The sequence below is a fragment of the Amblyomma maculatum genome, chromosome 1 (assembly GCF_055883805.1).
Source record: "Amblyomma maculatum isolate TAMU_Amacu chromosome 1, ASM5588380v1, whole genome shotgun sequence".
Lineage (NCBI taxonomy): Eukaryota > Metazoa > Arthropoda > Arachnida > Ixodida > Ixodidae > Amblyomma > Amblyomma maculatum.
In genome coordinates this window covers 382490276-382510299 of record NC_139344.1, presented here as the reverse complement: position 1 = coordinate 382510299, position 20024 = coordinate 382490276, and the positions used below count along the sequence as shown (strand labels likewise).

Genomic DNA, 20024 nt, shown 5'->3' with positions numbered 1-20024 from the left:
CCTTCAGGGAGGATAAGACTGCACTCAAGGGTAGCCTTTTCCTCGGTCAGATTCTCAGATTCTCTTGCTGTGTAGCCCTCTGCCAGTGGCTTCATGTTTTTACCTGAGCGATGCTGACACTTCCTTAATTTAAACAGGTAGGCATTAGGCCCCCTATGGCTTTTCAGAACTTTAAGAACATTTCTAGTGATTGGCACCTTTGTGGCGTCGCCCCCTTATGCTTCAAGTATGCTTCTGTTGGATGGCTTAACGCGCTTGTTCTCTACAGAGGCTTGAAGGTGAAGTGCGCTTGTTGTCACAGCTGAACCATTAGATGATGGTGGCTATGTCGTTTGTAGCGGGTCGCGCTGCCTTGTCGCGCAGCCTTGTCGCGCAGCGGAGCCAAATTAGAACAACTCGAGTAGCTCGTTGTAGTCAGACCAGCTTCATAACTCAAAGTAGCCCACAATGATTGCTTCGCTCCCTGCTCTCGCTTCTAACCACAGACAATTCAAAAGGCTGGGAAGTGCTACATCAAGTGCACAGAATTTATTTTTTTGCAATTATTTCTCCAATCGCTTGTGGCTCGTTTTAAATTTACTTGCAAATTTGTAGTGCTCTATGCTTTTCCTAGTTTATAAAATATATTATAGGTATTAAGCCCAGTGCGAGGTGCATTAAAACTGTGCCACCGGTATGCTCCCACTGTTAGGCTAAGACCGTATGAAACATGGAGCTCATAGCATGTCACCGCACTGTTGTGCTTCCTCATGATCACTTATATTGCATCAAATTACATTTTTTTGGAGGAAATATAAGGCACTGAGGCAGCCGAGTCGGAGCAATTTCGAAGGAGAGAAAGCAGAATGGAGCAGGACTTCCATTCCCGAGCTTGTCACATAAGCTCATGGAGCTGTGACACTTATTTGGCCACTTAGATTTGAAGTAACCGCACCATTTCTCTGGTTTCTCAGACTTAAACTAATGAGTGGAAAGTAAAGGTTATGTGCTCACAGTCACCTCGCACACAACATTGTCATCACAGAAACCAGCATGGGTTGGCAACTTCACCCTCAGAAGCAACTGAGACATCATTTACGCGATCTCGATCGCTTCGCAGCGAGAGTTCAAGCGCAGTCATCTTCGCCTTAACTTCATCACAGGGTGTGACACACGGCAAGGAGCACCTCAGATTGAAAACTTGATAACACCACCCCAACCCACGTGAATACATAGGCATGGGATTCATTCAACAGCTATGTCTTCAGCAGTGCTGTCTCAAGCCGTGCAATGAACTCGGTGCTTTGTTCTGCGGTGGTAGGGCTCCATGAAAGAACCTAACACGCTAGCATTACCGCTGCAGTATACTGTTACGAAATATGGCAACGAAAATTCCCATTAATTTCTAAGCTAAGCTAACTAAGCTCAACAATCCCACCACCTACCTGCCGCAACAAAGCAGCGAGTTCTGAACTTCAGACTTGTCTTGACAAGCTACTAAGACTAAGCTACCAAGCCACTAAGCTGCTACTGGCAAAACAGCTAAAACAAGTGATGAAGCACACGTTAACACCATCAGTACAGCGACAAGTCTAAAGAATCTTTATTTTATATTTATATGAATCTTACTTATTAAGCCCTAAATAAAAAAGTATTGCTTAATTAAAAATTATTGGTCACTTGAGCTGTTTCAGCTTTCGAAGGTTTTGGAATTCAGGTGGCGCGGAGTCTCCCACGAGCTTGCAGAGGACTCTGTGCCGGTTGTGTTTTGGAGTTTATTCGTGCTTTACAAAGCATCTGGAAACGTAAGCAAAAAACTTTTTACTGAACGAATGAATCTTTAGGCTCTGCTGGTGACGTCGCCCTCACATTGGCAGGGTACTAAATGATTGTAAACGAGCTTACGAACTTCGTTTCAGCCGACACCAAGAGTTGCATGTCATCCCTGCTGGTGCTTGAATGTAACTTTTGCGTCTAGAGGTTTGTTGTATAAAACAGTAAACTATTGTAGTGACCTGGTTTGTTAAATGCATTCACAAACGTCATGTGGTACCTCGCTCGAAACTTGTGTCCGTTTACAAGGCTTGTTTGACACTGACGGTGTTTCCTCATCCCTACTAGATGTTCATGACACGTTCGGAGTATGATCGGGGGGTCAACACGTTCTCTCCTGAAGGAAGGTTATTCCAAGTAGAGTACGCAATCGAAGCCATTAAGGTGAGTGAAGCGTCATGCGCTTGAGCGCCGAAGCTTTCTGAGTGCATTGAAGGAGCGCCTAACGTGCCGCTCGTTTTCAGCTCGGCTCCACAGCCATTGGCATACAAACTACCGAAGGCGTGGTTCTGGCCGTCGAGAAGCGAGTGACGTCTTCGCTCATGGAGCCTACCACTATTGAGAAAATCGTCGAGATCGATACCCACATCGGTATGCACAACTGTCGCACCCTGTTTGCCTTGCTTTCGTTGTTGGTCTCCGCGCCCCTGGTATTGAGGAAGCCTGTGCAGTGTCGACACCATGTGTTCGTGTGCACAGTACACATATATTTGCAGGTCGGCAGGTGCCCGCGGTCACAGGCGTGCATTGGCAAAATGAGCGGCACGCATGCAGAGCAACTACATGTGTTGTATGGCTTAAATGAAAGGCATGATAAGTGCCCCATAAGCACACATTACTGCACTAAGGAACATGGAAAATGGTGAAAAATGAGCCTAGAATGCGTCAGTACATCACCGAGTCATGGTAACTGTCTGCAAATCGAAGGGTATGAAAATGGCTGTTTTGAAAGATGCTAAGGAATTGTAGTACTTAAGTAGGCCAGAGAGCAGACTCGTTCACTTTTACAAATTACTCCCGGAAACTGAGAATTCTTGCTGTAGTGTGTATCAATGAGGCGTACAGTAAGGTTTAGGATATAAATTTCTTTTGTGCAAATCAGTCTTCAGGTTCGTGTAGTTGAGCTGCAGTTGGACATAGGGTAACAAAAATGGGGACGAAAATGTTAAAGGCATTTATTTCAGGCTGCAACCTGAAATCTCCCAGATACTGCCTAAATAACAAGATACTAGATAAGACATAAAAAGTGCATAAATGGTGGCTTCTGTTTTCACATTTTGTCTACTGTCCACATTTTCATACTCTCTAAGCTGCCTAAAATACGGTAACAAGCCTGCCAGAAAGTATTACTAGTTTCGGATGAAACTTGTGTGTGACTAGATGTAACTACAAGTGTTCTGCATACACTTATCTTACATGAGTCATATTCCTTGCTTTATTTGATTTGAATCCATTTTTTTAAAGTTAGTAATACACATGCACATTATAATTCACTCCTGTCAGCTCTAAAGATTATTTCTGGTTACATTTTGTTTGAATTTTAATTCTGTGGTGAAAATTTTTCTTAATGTTGTGAGATAGCCTTAGCTTTTTTCATAGTAAAGAACGAGATGGCACCGTAGCTTTATAAAAGGTTTATAACAGAAACTGAATGTGATTTAATCGTAGATGAGCGACAAAATGTGATCCCAGCGTCTTTGCAATTTTAAGACGATGGCATTAAAATCCTTACACAGAAAATGTGGCGTCGAGCTAGGCAGTGGAAAATCACGAGCATAGCGCATGCAGGGGGTAGCTGTCAGCTGACATGGCCGAGCACTGATTCTTCGATGGTTTGTGCATTTTAACGAGACCGTGTGATATTGGGGAGATTGGAGGAGCTGCCAAATTGGGTTGCTCATATGACGGGGGGGGGGTCAGACACGCAAGCATGTTCATATGGCCTAGTTAAAGCGGGCCATACTCTATATATGTTGGGGTGTCGCCTATGCTATCACGTCATACCTTTGAAAATGGAGCTTAAGTGTCCTCCATAATTTTTTTTTCTTTTTTGCCTTAGGGTGTGCTGTGAGTGGCTTGATGGCTGATTCCAGGACCATGGTTGACAGGGCCCGAGTAGAAGCCCAGGTAAGGATTGTGTTCAATCCCAGCCTCAGGGGCTGTTTTTTGATGGAGATGGAAAAGCAAGGTGCTCATGCACTGTGCGATGTTTGTGCAAGATCCCCAGGTGGTAGAAGTTTTCTGAGTCCTCCACTGCAGCTTCCCTCAAAGCCTGAGCCACTTTGGAACGTTAGTTTATAAATCAAGCAAAATCGAATTAAACTATCCTGTGAACAGCTACTAGGTGAAGTGAATTCCCATTACCATGAGGTGTACGAAGGCTGCATTCATTCTAATAGGGAATTTGTACATTCGAATATTTATGAGAGTCCTACCTGCTAATGGTAGATATTAAAGTACCATTTGCAGTGGTATTTTTAGGAAATGATGTGTAATGGGTTGAGATTTAAATTTCACTAGCTCTTTGCTTTCAGAAAAAAAAATCTGTACAGTATTGGCCTCCTTAATTCTGCTAAATGAAAATAATTATGCGGAGTGATTGCTGAAAAGGAACTTGCTGAGAATTTGATGCTCACTCTTGGGTTGTCTTGGAAAGAACGAAAGAAGAGTTTCTTTATTATCATTTTTCATTGAGACATTTTTGATGAATCAGTATAAGGGACTTAGAAACATGTAAACCACCATTTTGGACAAAGTGGTGCATTAAGTTTGATATAATTTTTTGGTGGTAGTTTTCTTTCATATTCATCAGTTGACTGGCCAAATGTTTCTGAGGGTTCACTGAACCATCATCACTGCCAGGCTTTTGGAAGACTTGGATTTCTTATCAGGCTTAAACTTCTCGGCATAAGGAAATACAGTGGAAGCTGTCAGAAAAAAAAAAAAAAAGACATTTTGGCAAGAATTACAAATTATAATGTCTTCCCCCAGTTTCTTGGTAAAATTAGCATTTTTCATTCTCTGTAGTTGTTTTATAGTACATTGGTTAATTTTGCTGCCCTGAATTGAATTTTTCTCGTCCTTTTCTTGCTAAAAATTTGTAATGTACCGGAAATAATTTGCATTGCACAGTGTAATTTTTTTATGAACAAAAAAAAAGTGATTTGTGACAGGCTTCACGCCAAAGTAGCACGCTTTCCTGACTCGAAAGTCTCAACGTTTAGCATGCTTCTACGTTTCTGTCATTTCTGTCTTCCTTCCAGAACCATTGGTTTCTCTACAATGAGAAGATGCAAGTGGAGAGTGTGGCCCAGGCTGTTTCGAACCTGGCCATCCAGTTTGGGGACAGCGATGACGATGGGAATGCCATGAGCAGGCCTTTTGGTGTGGCCATCCTCTTCGCCGGCATCGATGCCAAGGGCCCACAGCTGTGAGTGACCTATCTCTGCCAATTGTTCGCTAAGGAAGCTGCGATTGTTCCTAATGTGTCGACATCTTGAGCACTGCTGGCGACGGCTTTGGGAGCGGAAATTGTATTAGATTGGTGGCATTTTTAACACAGTGAGGCGAAGGAACACATTTCATAGAGGCTGATTAAGTGTGTGTTCCTAATGCTTGCCTGTAATCTTCCTGTACAGTTTGAAAGCAGTAGAGGTAGTATTGCAACAGCTCATATTGGCACCTAATTTGTGCATCGTGACACTGCATTGCTACACACTTCAAAAGGTTTCCGAGAGCAGGTTCAAAAAGTGCCTATCAGATGCGTGCATTGTGCAGAGCTGATAATGTCCAAATAATGTCATAAAATTGTCAGTTCCATCATGCCTTGCAGCCACTGCTGGCAGCGGCCGTCTGTGTGAATTACGTCTCTGAGCATCATGAGACCTGCATGACCGCACTGGGAAGATTGGTTCGCCAAATACCTCAGCAAGAAGGCACAGTGCATATCAGGAAGGAGACTTAAGCCTGTCTATACTCTGTGTCAAAGGTCTTGTATGTCTGGTGCTACATGTGATAGACTGAAAATGCTTGCTGGAGGATGATAGCTCATTTATTATTCATCAGTGCTGTCAGCTTTCCTTTCCCTCCGTGGACGCTCTTCTTGTGCCTTTTCAAAGCATGAGCTCTCAAGCTGCGCAGCTTGCCTAAAAGTTGTAATGGATTTCATATACTTGAGCGAGTATGTTGGTCCTGCCATCCAGTAAAGAAAAGGTACTGATGGCTTTAGGGCTTAATTGATTGGGAAAAACTTCAGGGACTGTCAAAGGGTCTTCAAGAGCCACAAATGGTTTGATTGCCATATTAAAACTGCAGATAGGGGAGCAGTGAAGACGAAAACAGTGTAGGGTTTGCCCAGCGTGAAGACTGGTGCCTGTGAAGTTTGTTGAAACTTGAGTAAGGAAAAGCGGAACCATTTTTTATTCACAGAGAAAACTGACAACGTTCAGATGTTTACTAGGAAGATGATGTAGTCTCGCATAGTGCGTCTGACTTTTCACATTTTTTCCATATTTTTCTAGTATTTACAACTGAAAACGTTCCTTCTCCACTGCTTTTACCTACTGCTCCTAGTGCAGCAAAAGCTTCTCAATCGAACTTTATGGGACCACAAAAAAGTTGGGATTTATTGCCTTTAAAAAAACTGGCCAGAACCTTTTGCATTATGGTAAATTTACCTGGCGAAAGTCTGGCCAATGGTTATCTGCTTTTTAGGGGAGAAGAGCTCATCAGTGACTATTTTCTCATTCCCATCAGGTTACTACGATCAGTTAGGTGGTTGATGTGCGCCCAATAGCCACCATTACTGCAGGCTGCCACAAACTGCCCGAAGGTCATAAAAGCAGAACTGAAAATAAGTAGTTGGTATGCTATTGGAAACGAGGCTGTCCGCATTTCATGCGCTTGTTTGTTGCACGTGTGTCAGAGGGGCACGGTCAGCCTGCGCAACATGCAGTTAGATGGTAGAGGTTTTAATTTTGACTTCTTACTGTGCGAATCGTACTTGGATGCTGGCCTAACTGGTGCAAGATTCGTAGCGCTTATCCAGTGCCATAACCCTACATGGGTGTTGGATGGGGCCGTTATTCCAAATTAGCAATTCCAATTAAAAAGCATTTAGTTGCGTGTCTTGGAGTTAATGTGGAACAGAGAGCAAGCAAACGCTACCGCGGCTGTCATGCTTGTCACTTCGCTGGTTTGGATTTATCCATTCTTCCACCGTTTTACCTGTTTTGGCCTTCTGTCCCCGTTATGGAGACATGCAACCTCGGTAATTATGTTGTCCTTTTGCGGAGGAGTTTCTTTGGCTATGTGCTGTGTGCTGGGCCGCCTAGACACCACAGCGCATAGTTCTGTTTAACCCGACAGTGCTGACTTCCCGTTTGAATTACCAGGTGTTTTAATGCACAGACTTTATGGAGCTTGGTCGGACCAAGTAGTGCTGTTTGAAATGTAGGCAAAAACACGAATTATCGAGGTTTGAATGAACAATCTTTCCTGATGTTGATGGTTCTTTGTTATGTGAAGCGCCTATATTCTCCATTCATAATTTTTGTGGTTCAGCAGCATATCTAGCTGCTCTTGTATTCTCTCCCCCATGTGCAGTTTGTAAGCTGTGGTTAATTTGGTTTGTGTACATACAGGTACCACATGGATCCCTCCGGCACGTACGTCCAGTATGATGCCAAGGCGATTGGCTCGGGTTCTGAAGGTGCCCAGCAGGCTTTGCAGGAGAAATACCATAAGGTAGGCCACATATTTATTGCAGAATTTATTTGATGATCTTTGCCCACTAGGATTCACCTTTTCAGGCACTATAGTATAGCGCATACAATATTATGTGTCATGTGAATTTGCATTCCTTTTTTTTGGCGCGTGCTACAGCTAACAGTGATTTCTTAGTTTGAGACAAATCTACTTTTTCATGCTGATTCTATTTATCTTCTCCCGAAAAATTTTTAAGAGGTGGACATTTGTTGTTTGGAGGGGGCCTTATTTGTAAGAATAACTATCAAATATTTATCGCTTTAAAATTTGTTGATTGCTCACCTTTTGGGTTTGTTGTCGCTCATCCAGCGGCAAAAGACGACTGTATTGCTAGGAGATTTGGATTCGAATTGGGAAAGGTTTTTTCCCACTGCTGTGATTCAAACTTGGGACTCTAGGACGACATAACCACCAAAAGAGGCGGAAACACGGGCTCCTTGACTGCTGGCGGTAAGTGCTGCAGTCTAGTGACAGCCAAAACGAAAGTTACCGTTGAAGGGACATTGCAAGCATCTTTTGCCACTCATCATTTCATTCACTCCAGCCTTGCTGCTGTCCTGGTTCTTGTAACAAATTTCAGGCAAAGCACTCTTGCCTGCACTTCAGCGGCAGCATTCCATCATAGAGTGTGCATTAATTTTGATGACACCTTGGTACATTTGTGGAGTGAATGCACTGAACGATGTGTTTGTTAGTGTGGAGGCCCGTACAACATTGGCTAGCCATGAGTTCTCCTCGGCCTTCTCCGAAGCGTGGTGTCAAAGGGGATGAAGGCAACAATTAAAACCTGGCAGCAGCTATCGCTTAGGAATGAAAGGTGCTGTCTTAATTCAGTTGTAGCGAGTGCGATAGCAGAGATTTGTCGTAGTTCCGCCAAGTGGTTCAACTCGTGCACACTATTGGGACTGTCAGAAGCATGTGACAAGCTGGGAATTTTTTGCGTGAGGCGCCACGTGCGGAAACTTCATTGCACAAATAGTGAACAGCATGTGACAAGGTTTGAGTGTCAGTGCTGGATGGATAGAAAGAAAAAAAAAAATTGGGAACACACAAGCTCCATCTTTTTGAAGCAAACGATACTAAACGCCAATTTCATGATCACGGCTGACCGCATGCTTTTGTTGATGACTGATGAGTGTAAGGATGAACGACTTTTGGTAAAAAAAAAAAAAGGTCCTGTGTAATTATTTGGTTTTTGATCTGGAAACTCTTAGTGCTCGTGCGACGTCATAGCCTTTCATGGGCGTTGGATGGGATCACGCCGACAGAAATACTTGTCCATATTTACGAATTAACAGGGTCAAATTAGCGAGCATTTAGTTGTAAGTTTTGGAGGTTGTGTGAAAGAGAGAACAGCTGCTGCCGCGGTCATCAACCCCTACCCTCACGCACCGCTGGGCCCTGGGCCAGTCATAGCGCCATTCAGGCTTTACCCACCCTTTCATAATGTTACCTGGTTTCATCTTTTGTAACCATTTTGGACATGTGCGGCATCTAACTACGCTGCCCTATCGTGGAGGCATTTCTTCGGCCCTGTGTTGCGCGCCAGGCTGCCCAAATGCAGCGGCACATAGTTCAAACTATCCGTAGCACAACCCACTCGCATTTGACTTGACGGGCTTTCTTGTACACAGATCTCTGTGGAATTAGGCCTGACCAAGGAGTGTAGTTGAAATTATCGAGGTTCGAATTAACAAGCTTTTACTGTGCTTTCTTTTGGTTTTGTCGTTTTTTACTTTGTATAAACTAAATTATCCAGAGACATGAAGTGAAAGGTGGTGGTTGGTTCCCTTTCTTTTCTGGCACTGTGTAGTTGGTTGCTAATGTGTGTGCCCTTTGCTCTCCAGGCAATGACACTGAACGAGGCAACTACCAACGCACTTACCATACTCAAACAGGTCATGGAGGAGAAACTCAACTCCACAAATGTAGAGGTAAGACGTGCAAAAAATGTGTGTCTGGTTAGTCAAAGCCTCCACAGCAGTAGCCCTGTCACCCACCCTCGAACTCCAGAGGCACCACTCACTACCCTCCAGAAGTGCTCCCCGCCCTACGACCTTAGGGACTGACTGTACACCCACCACCATTCTTAACCCACCTCTCTTTTCTACCTCCACCCTCCAAACGGGCCACCCACTTAGCCACCTTTGCCCACCTTCATCCTCCAGAAAAATTATCACGTGTGAATCTAAAAACATCAAAGTAGTAACCAGGAGTAACTCTTGATTCCACAGCATTGTTGTCCGATTGTCCTGTAATTTTTTCCCTTTTTTAATCTGGGGTGTAGGGTTGCTCCACTAATAATGTGAGGATAACTGTGATTGGATTTGACCTTTATTATCTGATGGCCCCACTTTAATGACGTGTTTTCTGGTGCTGAGTAGTGCGTCTTTTACCGTTCTATTTTTATGGAATGAGGAAGTTTTCAGTTTTTATCTTCCTCAGTCCTGGGGCTATCAGTTGCACATAGAGTGGAGACCACTTATAACGTAACTGCTTTTAGCGCGGAAGTGGTTATAACGTGGGTTTTTCTGTCTCCCGGTATGCATAACATAGAACTAAATGTATAGGCAGACCTCATAATACACAGGCACGCGAACCAGGATACCGGTTATAGCGCGGTTTTTAGGAAGTTGAAGGGCGCACTCCGCGCCCTTCGAGGGAGCGCAGTCCACGATGGAGAGCAGTTGGACGAACGCGCGCAACGGAAAGAGAAAGGGAGAAGGCAACCCCCGAAGTACCCGAAGGAATGCAGGCGCGTACATCACCATGGAGCATGTACGTCATGTGCCCAATCCGTGCTTGTGCGGCACGGAGTGCGTGGTAGAAGCAGTAGCGCAGCCATTTTTTTTTAGATTTTATTTTCAGGCTCGCCAGTCTCTCTGTTGCTTTCGTCGTGACTTGTGCTGTATGCTTCTGCCACCATGGCGTCAACGTCTTCAAGCGGCGTGAAAAATAGGCATGCTTCATCGCTCGAAACCAAGAAATGTATTATAAAGGTCGTCGAGAGCGGGTTGAAGAAAGCGTCGGTGGCGGCAAAGTATGGCATACCTGACACAACAGTGTCAACTATTTACACGAATCAGGAGAAGGTACGGCAGCAACTGCAGCAAGATTCTTCTTTGCTGTCCCGAAACAGAATTCGTGCATCGAAGTACGAGGACGTGGACGCAGCACTCTTCAGATGGTTTCGAGAAGTGAGGGTTCAGAGCATACCAGTAAGTAGCCCCCTGCTCCAACAAAAAGCTAGGTGCCTCAGTGCTCTTCTGGGCCACAATGACTTTAATCTACTTAATGGGTGGATCTAACGTTTCAAAGACCGCCATGGCATCGGCGAAAGTGGAAAAGTGAGCGACAAGTCCATCGCAGCCTGGCTCCACCTAAATTTGGAAGCTATGCTCTCATCATATGTGGACGGGCACATCTACAATGCTGATGAAGCTGGCTCATTTTACTACCTCCTACCCAACCGCAGTCTCGCGCTAAGAAGCAAACCCTGCTCTGGCCTCAAGGCTTCGAAGGAGAGTATCACAGTGTTGTTTTGCGCAAATATAGATGGCACCAGTAAGCGTTGCTTGTTCGTAATTGGCAAATCGGCGAGGCCGCGTTGCTTCAAAAAGAGAGTACCTGCCAGTGACATACAAAGCGAACAAAAAAAGCTTGGATGACGCAAGAAATTTTTACGAGCTGGCTTTGCAAGCTTGATGTGGATATGGTGGCAGAGAAGCGGCGGGTTGTGCTTATCCTTGACAATTGCACAGCTCATAACATCCAGCCAAAGTTGACTGCAGTCAACTTGAAATTTTTGCCAGCCAACACTACCGCTAAAAGTCAGCCTCTTGACCAGGAAGTCATCGCCACTGTAAAGGTACCCTACAAAAAATGCCTTTGTGAAAGAGTTTTTGCCAGCCAACACTACCGCTAAAAGTCAGCCTCTTGACCAGGAAGTCATCGCCACTGTAAAGGTACCCTACAAAAAATGCCTTTGTGAAAGAGTTTTGCTTAACATACAGCAGCAGCAGCCCCTCAAGGTGCATCCAAGGGGCGCAAATGACATGGTTGTTGCTTCATGGTGGCAGTTGAAGGCCACAACAATAAGCAAGTGTTTTGTGAAAGAGTTTTTTCCAGCCAACACTACCGCTAAAAGTCAGCCTCTTGACCAGGAAGTCATCGCCACTGTAAAGGTACCCTACAAAAAATGCCTTTGTGAAAGAGTTTTGCTTAACATACAGCAGCAGCAGCCCCTCAAGGTGCATCCAAGGGGCGCAAATGACATGGTTGTTGCTTCATGGTGGCAGTTGAAGGCCACAACAATAAACAAGTGTTTTCAAAAGGCTGGCTTCGTACGCAATCTCGAGGCTCCTGAAGCTGAGGAGCAGGGTGATGTGTGGTGCGGCTTTATTGAGAGCAGCTTTGTTTCCGCAACAGACACTTTTGAAGAAAATGTCTGTGCTGACGAAAATGAGCTGGCTGTCTGCGAGGAAGTGAGTACGGATGATGCGATTGTCGAAGCGGTGCGCAGTGGTGTGGAGCTTGCGACCGAAGATGAATCGGATGGCGAGGACAACATTGCATATTCTGGTAAAAATGTTACCTCGTGTTTCCCTCTCTGCCCTGACGCATTTTACCAAATTTGGGTGCTGTGTGATAATTCGTTCATGCTCAGCTTGATTTTAAAATGTGCATTTTTTGGGGCCTCAGTTTAGACCATATCTGCTGCAATGGAGTGTTTGTGACGTCACAGACATTGTACCCGTGGTACTGCCCGCTCCCCGCGTGATCAAGAAATTTTGAGGCTTGTGTTTGGTTATCTCTGCATTTTGTGTAGTGCGTTATGGTTTCCGGTCTTTATTTTCACCATCCAATGCATGTGAGAGTGTTTTTTCAATACTGTCTGCGGCGTCACTGATTCGTCAACTGGAACGCTATTTCGGGCCCTGAAAGCATATTCGCTTTCAATTTGCGGTTCTTACTTTTTAAAGGCAGTCATACTTGTAATTTCGAAAAACTGTTTGTTGTGTCAAAGTCTTCATGCATCGAGGATTGTAACGCGATCTGTAACTCAAAATGATAAAAAATATACCACAGTTGCCTTTAAAGGCCCCATATCTGCTTAGAATTTTAGTCAAGTTTGTCGGTCTAATTATGGTATCGTGGCAACGTGTCCTGATTTGGACCTTGCCTTAAAGCAACATTGGCTGCTTTGCGCATTCTTATAATTTTGCATATATAACGAACTTCAGTATAACTAAATCCTCGATATAAGGAAGTTATAAGGAATACATAACATAATGCTCATTGAAAACCATGTACGTTAAACCTCGATATAACAAAGTCGTAAAAATCGGTAGTTTACTTCGTTTTAATGAAATTTCGTCGAATCAAAATTCCATGCCTAGCATGCAGTAACATTACCAAAGCACTTGCTAGTTGTAAAGACTTCATTTTTATTTTGTCTGAAAGTAATCTGTCACCTTCGTTTGCGTTCGCTTAGCTATCAGGGATGGCCGCACACTGCATTCATATGCCCACAGGATTTGCATCGCTTCTTGCTGTCCTGCTAAACTCGTGTAGCGCCGCAGCACGTCAATTGCGTCGAGCACTTCACGGTTGCTTGGGGCTTCGCCGTCATCGGCGTCGGTGTCACTGCCTGGGCCCTCTTGCGTGTTTCCCTGCACGTCTTGCACGATGGAGTCTCAGCAGCAACAATGCAATTGTCGGCGTAGGGGAAGTCCTCCAGAGCGACACCATCAGAAACAGCCCCGTCGCTTTCCAGGCATCTCCATGCTTCTTCGAGGCCGGCCTGATCGTCTCCCTCGCCATGTGCATGGGCAGCGAACAGAGCTCCTTCATTGGCCTCGGCACTGTCGCGTTCTTCAGGGGCACTCGCTCCAGCTGCACCGTTCTCAAACCCGCTCTTCCTGGAAACAGTTCTGAATCACGTCCTTTGATGTCGCTTTCCAGGATGCAGCGAACATCTCCAAAGCTTGAAAAATGTCCACCTTAGTGGGGTGTTTTAAGCGGAGATCGAGCACTAGCTTGTCCATCAACCGCCGACGATACACGCACTTCACACTGTTTCTTATTCCCTGGTCGAGCGGCTGAATCAGCGAAGAACAATTCGGTGGGAAAAACCGCGGCTCGACATTTTTCAGCTTCACGTCAACGTGATGAGTGGAACAATTGTCCACGAAGAGGCAAACACTGCAGCCGTCATGCTCCATTTCCTTGTCAAACGTCTGGAGCCAGTCACAGAAGATGTCGCAGGACATCCACGCCTTGTTCGAAGTGTACTCAACTTCCAGCTTCCGAGCGTTCTTAAAGCATTGCGGCTTCTTACTTTTGCCAATCAGAAGCGGCACCCGCTTGTCTGTGGCATCCATGTTTCGCAGAGAAGAGCTATGATGCGCAGCTTGCTTTGCTTCCCGCCGTGACAGCGATCCCCTTTTAGTGCTAGAGTCTGATTTGGTAGCATTCGATAAAAAAAATCCAGTTTCATCTGCATTGTACACCTCTGATGGCTGGTACCTCATCAATATTCTTGGCATTTCCTTCGCCAGCCAAGTAGCGGCTTCAGGCGCGTCAGCTAATGTCGACTCCCCATAGAGCACCCGTCCGACAATCCCACTTCGGAAGCGGCGGCCGCGTGAGAGCCGTGTGAGAAAGGGTCAATGACAGACAGGCGTGCACTCTGACTCATCAGCTTCCGCAGGCACGGGGAAGAGGTTCTTTGGATCACAGCAAAGGATTGAGCAGAGCAAAAAGGGGGGATAGGGAAGAAAGGGGACAGATCCGCCGCTTTCAAAAAAAAAAAAGGAGGTCGGAGCGCGGATAATCAATGGCTTATCGCTTATCACTTGCTTGTAGGGAGCGAATGCCGCGCGTCCTGCGAGGCCCGTCCGTGTGGGTTACCCAAGTCTCGCGTGTTGGCAATGCTTTTCCCCTGTGGAAATTTTTGTAAAATTTATTTGTCTGAAGACTTCGTTGTAATAAAATTACAGAAAAATTTACTTTGTTATATCGAGATAAAATATACATGGTTTTTAATGAGCAATATGCTATGTATTCCTTATAACTTCCTTATATCGAGGATTACTTTATACACTCGAGGACAACTCTGTCAAATCATTTGCATTAAAAATTGATCTTTTGACTCTTGCTGGCTGTGTTGATGTTTGTCTGGCAGCTGATAGTGCATTTATCTCTGAGAATATTGAATTTTAAAATCTTCCTTCTCATAAAGTCTCTATCAAAAGGCACGAATTGCCGTCGTTTTAAGATAATGGCGGTTTAGCTTTGACCCCGAAATCCATGCCTGTATGATAATGTCGACACACGCAAATATTTTACTTGCAAAATCGGTCAGTAGCGGCGACACATCTTTGTTCCCAGGATCATTTTCAGCTTATCAAAGATCCATGTTAGATGTGAGTGGAATCTCTGTGTCTAAAATGCACCCAATTTCTGTTTGACCTCAGTGTCCGTGTCTTTGAGGTGGTGTCTTTTGTTGTCTTTTGTCTGTGATACATTTCACAACTTTTCATGGTTTCGCAGCCAAAGTTAGAGCTGAATTGCACCATGTCTTTCTAGGATATAGTTATTTTAGTCTTAAAGCACTATATAGTATTGACATAAATGCACATTTTCTATGTTAAGGAGCCATGGAAAAAGTCTCTTTGATAGCAACGAATTGTCAGTCATGTTCGGCGGAGCTTCTATAGGTGGCACCAACTACTACACCAGTGACAGAGTGAAGAAACTGTTCGGCAAGCAATGTGCCAGGTGGCCAGACTGTTAGTAGAGCAACAATTACAGATGCTACTGCTTTCTCTTCAGGGCCTTAAAATGAGGACGATGCTTAAGCTTCACTTTAAGAGTGGACACAACAGCACTTTTAATACCTGTTCTTCATTTCGCACATTTTTGTCAGTAAAGGACTGGCACACACTTGAACAATGTGAAGGTACTTGGTTGGGTTTTGGGGGGAAGGAAGGCACAGTACCTGTCACTCTTCTCGATGGACGCCTGCACTTTATCTGAATGATAGTAAAACCTCGTTACAAGAGACTCAAGGGACCCGAAAAACATGTCTCTTGTAAGCGAGGTCTCTTGTAACCAAAAATTCTAAAATCACTGTGTTGATCAGTTTACTGCACATCAGTATATAAATGCATTCACATGCATTAACAGGAAATTGTTCAGGTTATTCCTACTAGTATGTATTTTTGTGAGTGCAGAGTGTATTCCTTCCTAAATTCTGGAGGTAAAGCACTTCACTTTGCAAGCCTTCCTGTTGCTCTAATACCTTTGAGGCACTCTTACATGCTCGTCACCCTCAGATGCTTACAGGCTCGTCACCCTCAGATGATTCACAAAGAGAAAGACATCAGGATTCTAAGCTTTCATCTTGTGATCAAATTTTAACAGTGAGGAGTTAAAAATGCTGGATGTCATTCATTCATTTTGATTTGCTTCGTAGGTAACAGTAATGCGATGCCATTTTGACTTTCCAATCATGGGGAAGCACTCCTCAGTTCCTGACATACACAATAAAAAGGACATTGATATGGAACAGAATTTAGCTAAGGGAATCTGAAGTGCATCATGTACGAGTCGGTACGTTCCAGATGTATTGCATGAGCACACCTGGGTTGTGTCTCTTGTAAATAGTGAAAAATTTACTTCTGGGACCTCAAAAAGTTGTCCTTAGTAACCGAGTGTCTCTTGTAACCATGTCTCTTGTATGCAATGTTGTTAACATGGCAGACATAGGAAAACCAACCAAACCATTTTCAAATGTCTCTTGTAACCGAGTGTCTCTTGTAACGAGATTTAACTGATAATGGGAGGTATATAGAGCAGCCAACTGATTTTTCGGACTCCAATAATTCGGATTAGCGCTATATTTCGGACTTCATTCGGGAACCGTTACGCACTCCATAGGAGTGTGTACATTTTCACGACCGATATTTCGGACCCTATGGTGTGCAAAAGTTTGATTTTTGGGACCAAATTTGGCGCCAGCAATATTGTGGAGATTGTCTTTTGGCCGAATACTTTTTTCTTGTTTTTGTCTTCCTCTGGCATGAAATACAGTTGAATCCCGCCACAACGAATACCGCCACAACGAAATTTCCGCGACAACGAATAATTTTTTATTCCCCGCGAGTATCCTATAAGAATTAATGGCCTAAATTTCTCTGCACAACGAACCATTTTTGCAGAGCGTTTCCGCTTCAACGAAATTTTCGCGTTCAAAATCGAAACCGAAACTAGTTTTATTGGCGAGAAGTCCAAGTCAAATCCAAAGCCACATTAAGCATGAAATCACGTGATTGCAGTTCCGCCATTTTGGCTTTGTGTCGTGGTCGCGTTGTTCACTCGCTGCCTTTCTCTTCGACAACGACGAGTTTTCATCCGCAGGACACGATGGCAACGCAAGTGAAAAAACGCAAAACTCTTTCCCTTGAGCAAAAAGCTCAAATAATCGCCCAAGCAGAAAGCGGAAGGAAGAAAGCGGCAATTGCTGAAGACTTCGGAATTCCTGCAAGTTCGCTGTCAACGATTCTAGGCAATAAGGACAGCGTGAGAATGGCACTTGCTTCAGGCACATCCTCGAAGCACAAAAAGGTGACGCGGCCCCTCCATGAAGAGTTGGACAAAGCAGTGCATGCGTGGTTTGTGGAAGCACGAGCCAGCAACATCCCCCTGTCCGGAAGCATCGTCCAGCAGAAAGCCTTGAACTATGCATGCCTACTTGGCATTGATGATTTTAAAGCCAGCATTGGCTGGCTAAACCGTTTCAAGGCCTGCCATAACATCGTTGGAAAAGTGTTGTGCGGCGAGTCAATGTCAGCAGACGTGGACGGAGCAGCTGCTTGGAAGGCGAGTAACATGGCCGGAATTTTAAGCAACTTCGCGCCTGCAGACATTTACAACGCCGACGAGACCGGGCTAACGAGATGTTGCCGGCTAGGACGCTCGACTTCAAGGGGCAGCGCTGTCACGGCGGCAAACACAGCAAAAAACGCATCACAGTGCTGCTTTGCACAAACATGGATGGCTCGGACAAGCGTCCGCCGTTAGTCATAGGCAAAAGTGCCAAGCCGCGCTGTTTTAAGGGAACTCGTAGCCTACCTGTGCAGTACAAGGCGAACAACAAGTCATGGATGACCCGCGCTATTTTCACCGAGTGGATGATGGCATTCGACCGCGACATGAAGCGGCAGGGCCGTAAAGTTTGCTTGCTTTTGGACAATTGTTCAGCGCATCACTCCGACGAAGTCAAGCTCACTAACACGGAGCTGAGGTTTTTCCCTCCCAATTGCACGTCTGTCTTACAGCCTCTCGATCAGGGCGTGATTCTTAGCCTGAAGCGCGCTTACCGCGGGAGGTTAATTCAGCGGCTGCTTTTTAACACTGAAACCGGCCGAGACACGAAGGTGGACTTGTACGTGGCACTGCAGATTATGTCTGCTGCCTGGAGCACACTGGGGCGCTCAGTAATTGTGAACTGTTTCAGGCACGCCGGATTTGCCGAAGGTCGACCCGTACACTCTGCTGGCCTAACACCAGGCGTTACAGACGACGACGAAGAGGCGTCACCGGCTCCGGGAATCGCGGCCGCCTGGAAAACGCTGGGAGAAATAGGAACCGTGCCGCCTAATCTCGAGCTCGACGAATACATCGGCGCTGACGCTTGTGTTGTTCACGAAGATGTGAGTGATGAGCAGATCATAAAAGCTGCCCGGAATGATAAGGACTCTTCCGATGAAGAAGACGACGACGTACAGGAAGCGCCGGCTGCGGCAACCGCCGTACAGGTGATGGACGCTTTTGATGTCATCAGGAATTTCGTTGCTGTCCGAGACGACGATGTTGCAATGGGTTTGCTGACCGAGTGCGAAAATCGCGTGACGGCGTTGCTCGCCGTGAAGCGTAAGCAAACCAAGCTTTCCAGATTTTTGGCATTAAACGCCTTTGCTGCTGCTTGGGCAATTCTTTCTGCGTTTCACGTCAAATTTTTGCGATAACGAAGTTCCGCGAGAACGAATTTTTTTTCGTGCACCGTGAATTTCGTTATAGCGGGATTCAACTGTAGACCCGAGTGGACATCGTTGTCGCAAACAGCCTGGTTTTAGGCGAAGTGAGTCATTCGGACGACCTAGCTTGACTCTTTGTGCATAGTTGGCATCGGAGACAGTAGCATTAAGGGAATCCTTGGCCGTGTCATCACGGTAGCCTAGGAGCATGCAATCGGACGGAAAAATAGAGCCGCACCGTCCGCCGCAGAAAAAAACATGAGTGGAGGGGGCGGGGGGAGTGAGGCAGCGCATTTACGTAGGTTCTCGTTTGGCTCTTTTTTTTTTTTTTTTTTTTTTGTAGTTCCACCACGCAGTCTTTGCTATCGTCATTAACCACCGAACCGTAAACTAAATGCTATTGCGATTATATTGCTTCACGCGGCACGTGCATTCGTTCGCGGCATGAGCATGACCTGCGCTTCACGTGAAGTGACATGGACATGAAACATGACTGGCCGAGATAATTCTAACTGGAGGGTTATAGTGGTGACAGCTTGGCACGATCTGCTTCTGCGGGGCACTACTGCGCATGCTGTGACCACTTTGAGCGATTTACATGCTTCCCGGTGGTGCGGACACCTATCGCGTAGGGACCAGTCAGCATGCCCACAGTGGCGACTGGGCCCGCCGTATCAGACCGCGCTGGCGCGCGGAAGCTGATCATAGTAGCGGATCGCGCTATGCAATAACTTCCTATTATTGACTTATAAACAAAACACGGGGAGCGGCAAAGTTCGTGATTTCTAACAATCGGATTTTTCGCAGAAAAGTGATTTTTTTCAAGTACTCTGATTTTTTGGACTGTTCGATTATTCGGACCATTTCCCAGGTCCTGCCAAGTCCGAAAAAACAGTCGGCGATGTCATCAGCTAGCCTGTAGCTTGTCTAGCAATTGAATGCTAAATTGAAATGGCATAGCACCACCATGAACGCTGCACAAAAAATGGTTTCGTCACAGTTTTGATATGAAATCACGTGCATATTTTTTTTCAACAAGTTTCTCAGTACTAGTTTAAGCAACAGTGGCGCTTCTTGTTCGGAGAAAAGTTGTTGAAGAATGTTTTCGTTGAGTATGCATCTAGTCAATAGTTTAAGTTGCCACATACACGCGTAGTACTTGGGTATCATGAACTGAAACTGGCTGCCTGCTATCTTTCAGGTTGCCAATGTTACAAAGGAGAAAGGATACCACATGTTCTCTAAAGAAGAGGTCGAGGCAGTCATCAACACCATTTGAGAGATTCTTTGTGCCTATTCTTTTTTTTTTTTTCAACTGTGCTGTTGGCTGCTTGAAATAAACCTTTTTTTACACCCAGAGTAACATAACTAAGTGTCCTCCTGCTCTTGTCACTTTTGGGGAAA

General features: G+C 45.2%; 1 protein-coding gene across 1 annotated transcript; it reads left to right on the top strand.

Moving 5' to 3' along the window:
• The first annotated feature begins 1635 nt into the window (after positions 1 to 1635).
• Prosalpha5 (proteasome alpha5 subunit) lies at positions 1636 to 19979 on the top strand. The gene is made up of 8 exons (XM_084593019.1): positions 1636 to 1784; positions 2101 to 2196; positions 2277 to 2403; positions 3872 to 3939; positions 5076 to 5242; positions 7455 to 7557; positions 9426 to 9512; positions 19822 to 19979. Exons 2-8 carry the CDS (start codon positions 2101 to 2103, stop codon positions 19897 to 19899), a joined length of 726 nt encoding a protein of 241 aa, XP_084449145.1. The 5' UTR covers positions 1636 to 1784; the 3' UTR covers positions 19900 to 19979.
• Positions 19980 to 20024: the final 45 nt, after the last annotated feature.

What these genes read in the sequence shown, in the direction of transcription:
- Prosalpha5 (XM_084593019.1), top strand. Translation starts at nt 2,101, where the DNA reads ATGTTCATGACACGTTCGGAGTATGATCGGGGGGTCAACACGTTCTCT. An exon ending in TGCAGGAGAAATACCATAAG is followed by an intron (nt 7,558 to 9,425) that starts GTAGGCCACATA and finishes TTTGCTCTCCAG; the next exon opens with GCAATGACACTGAACGAGGC. An exon ending in TCAACTCCACAAATGTAGAG is followed by an intron (nt 9,513 to 19,821) that starts GTAAGACGTGCA and finishes GCTATCTTTCAG; the next exon opens with GTTGCCAATGTTACAAAGGA.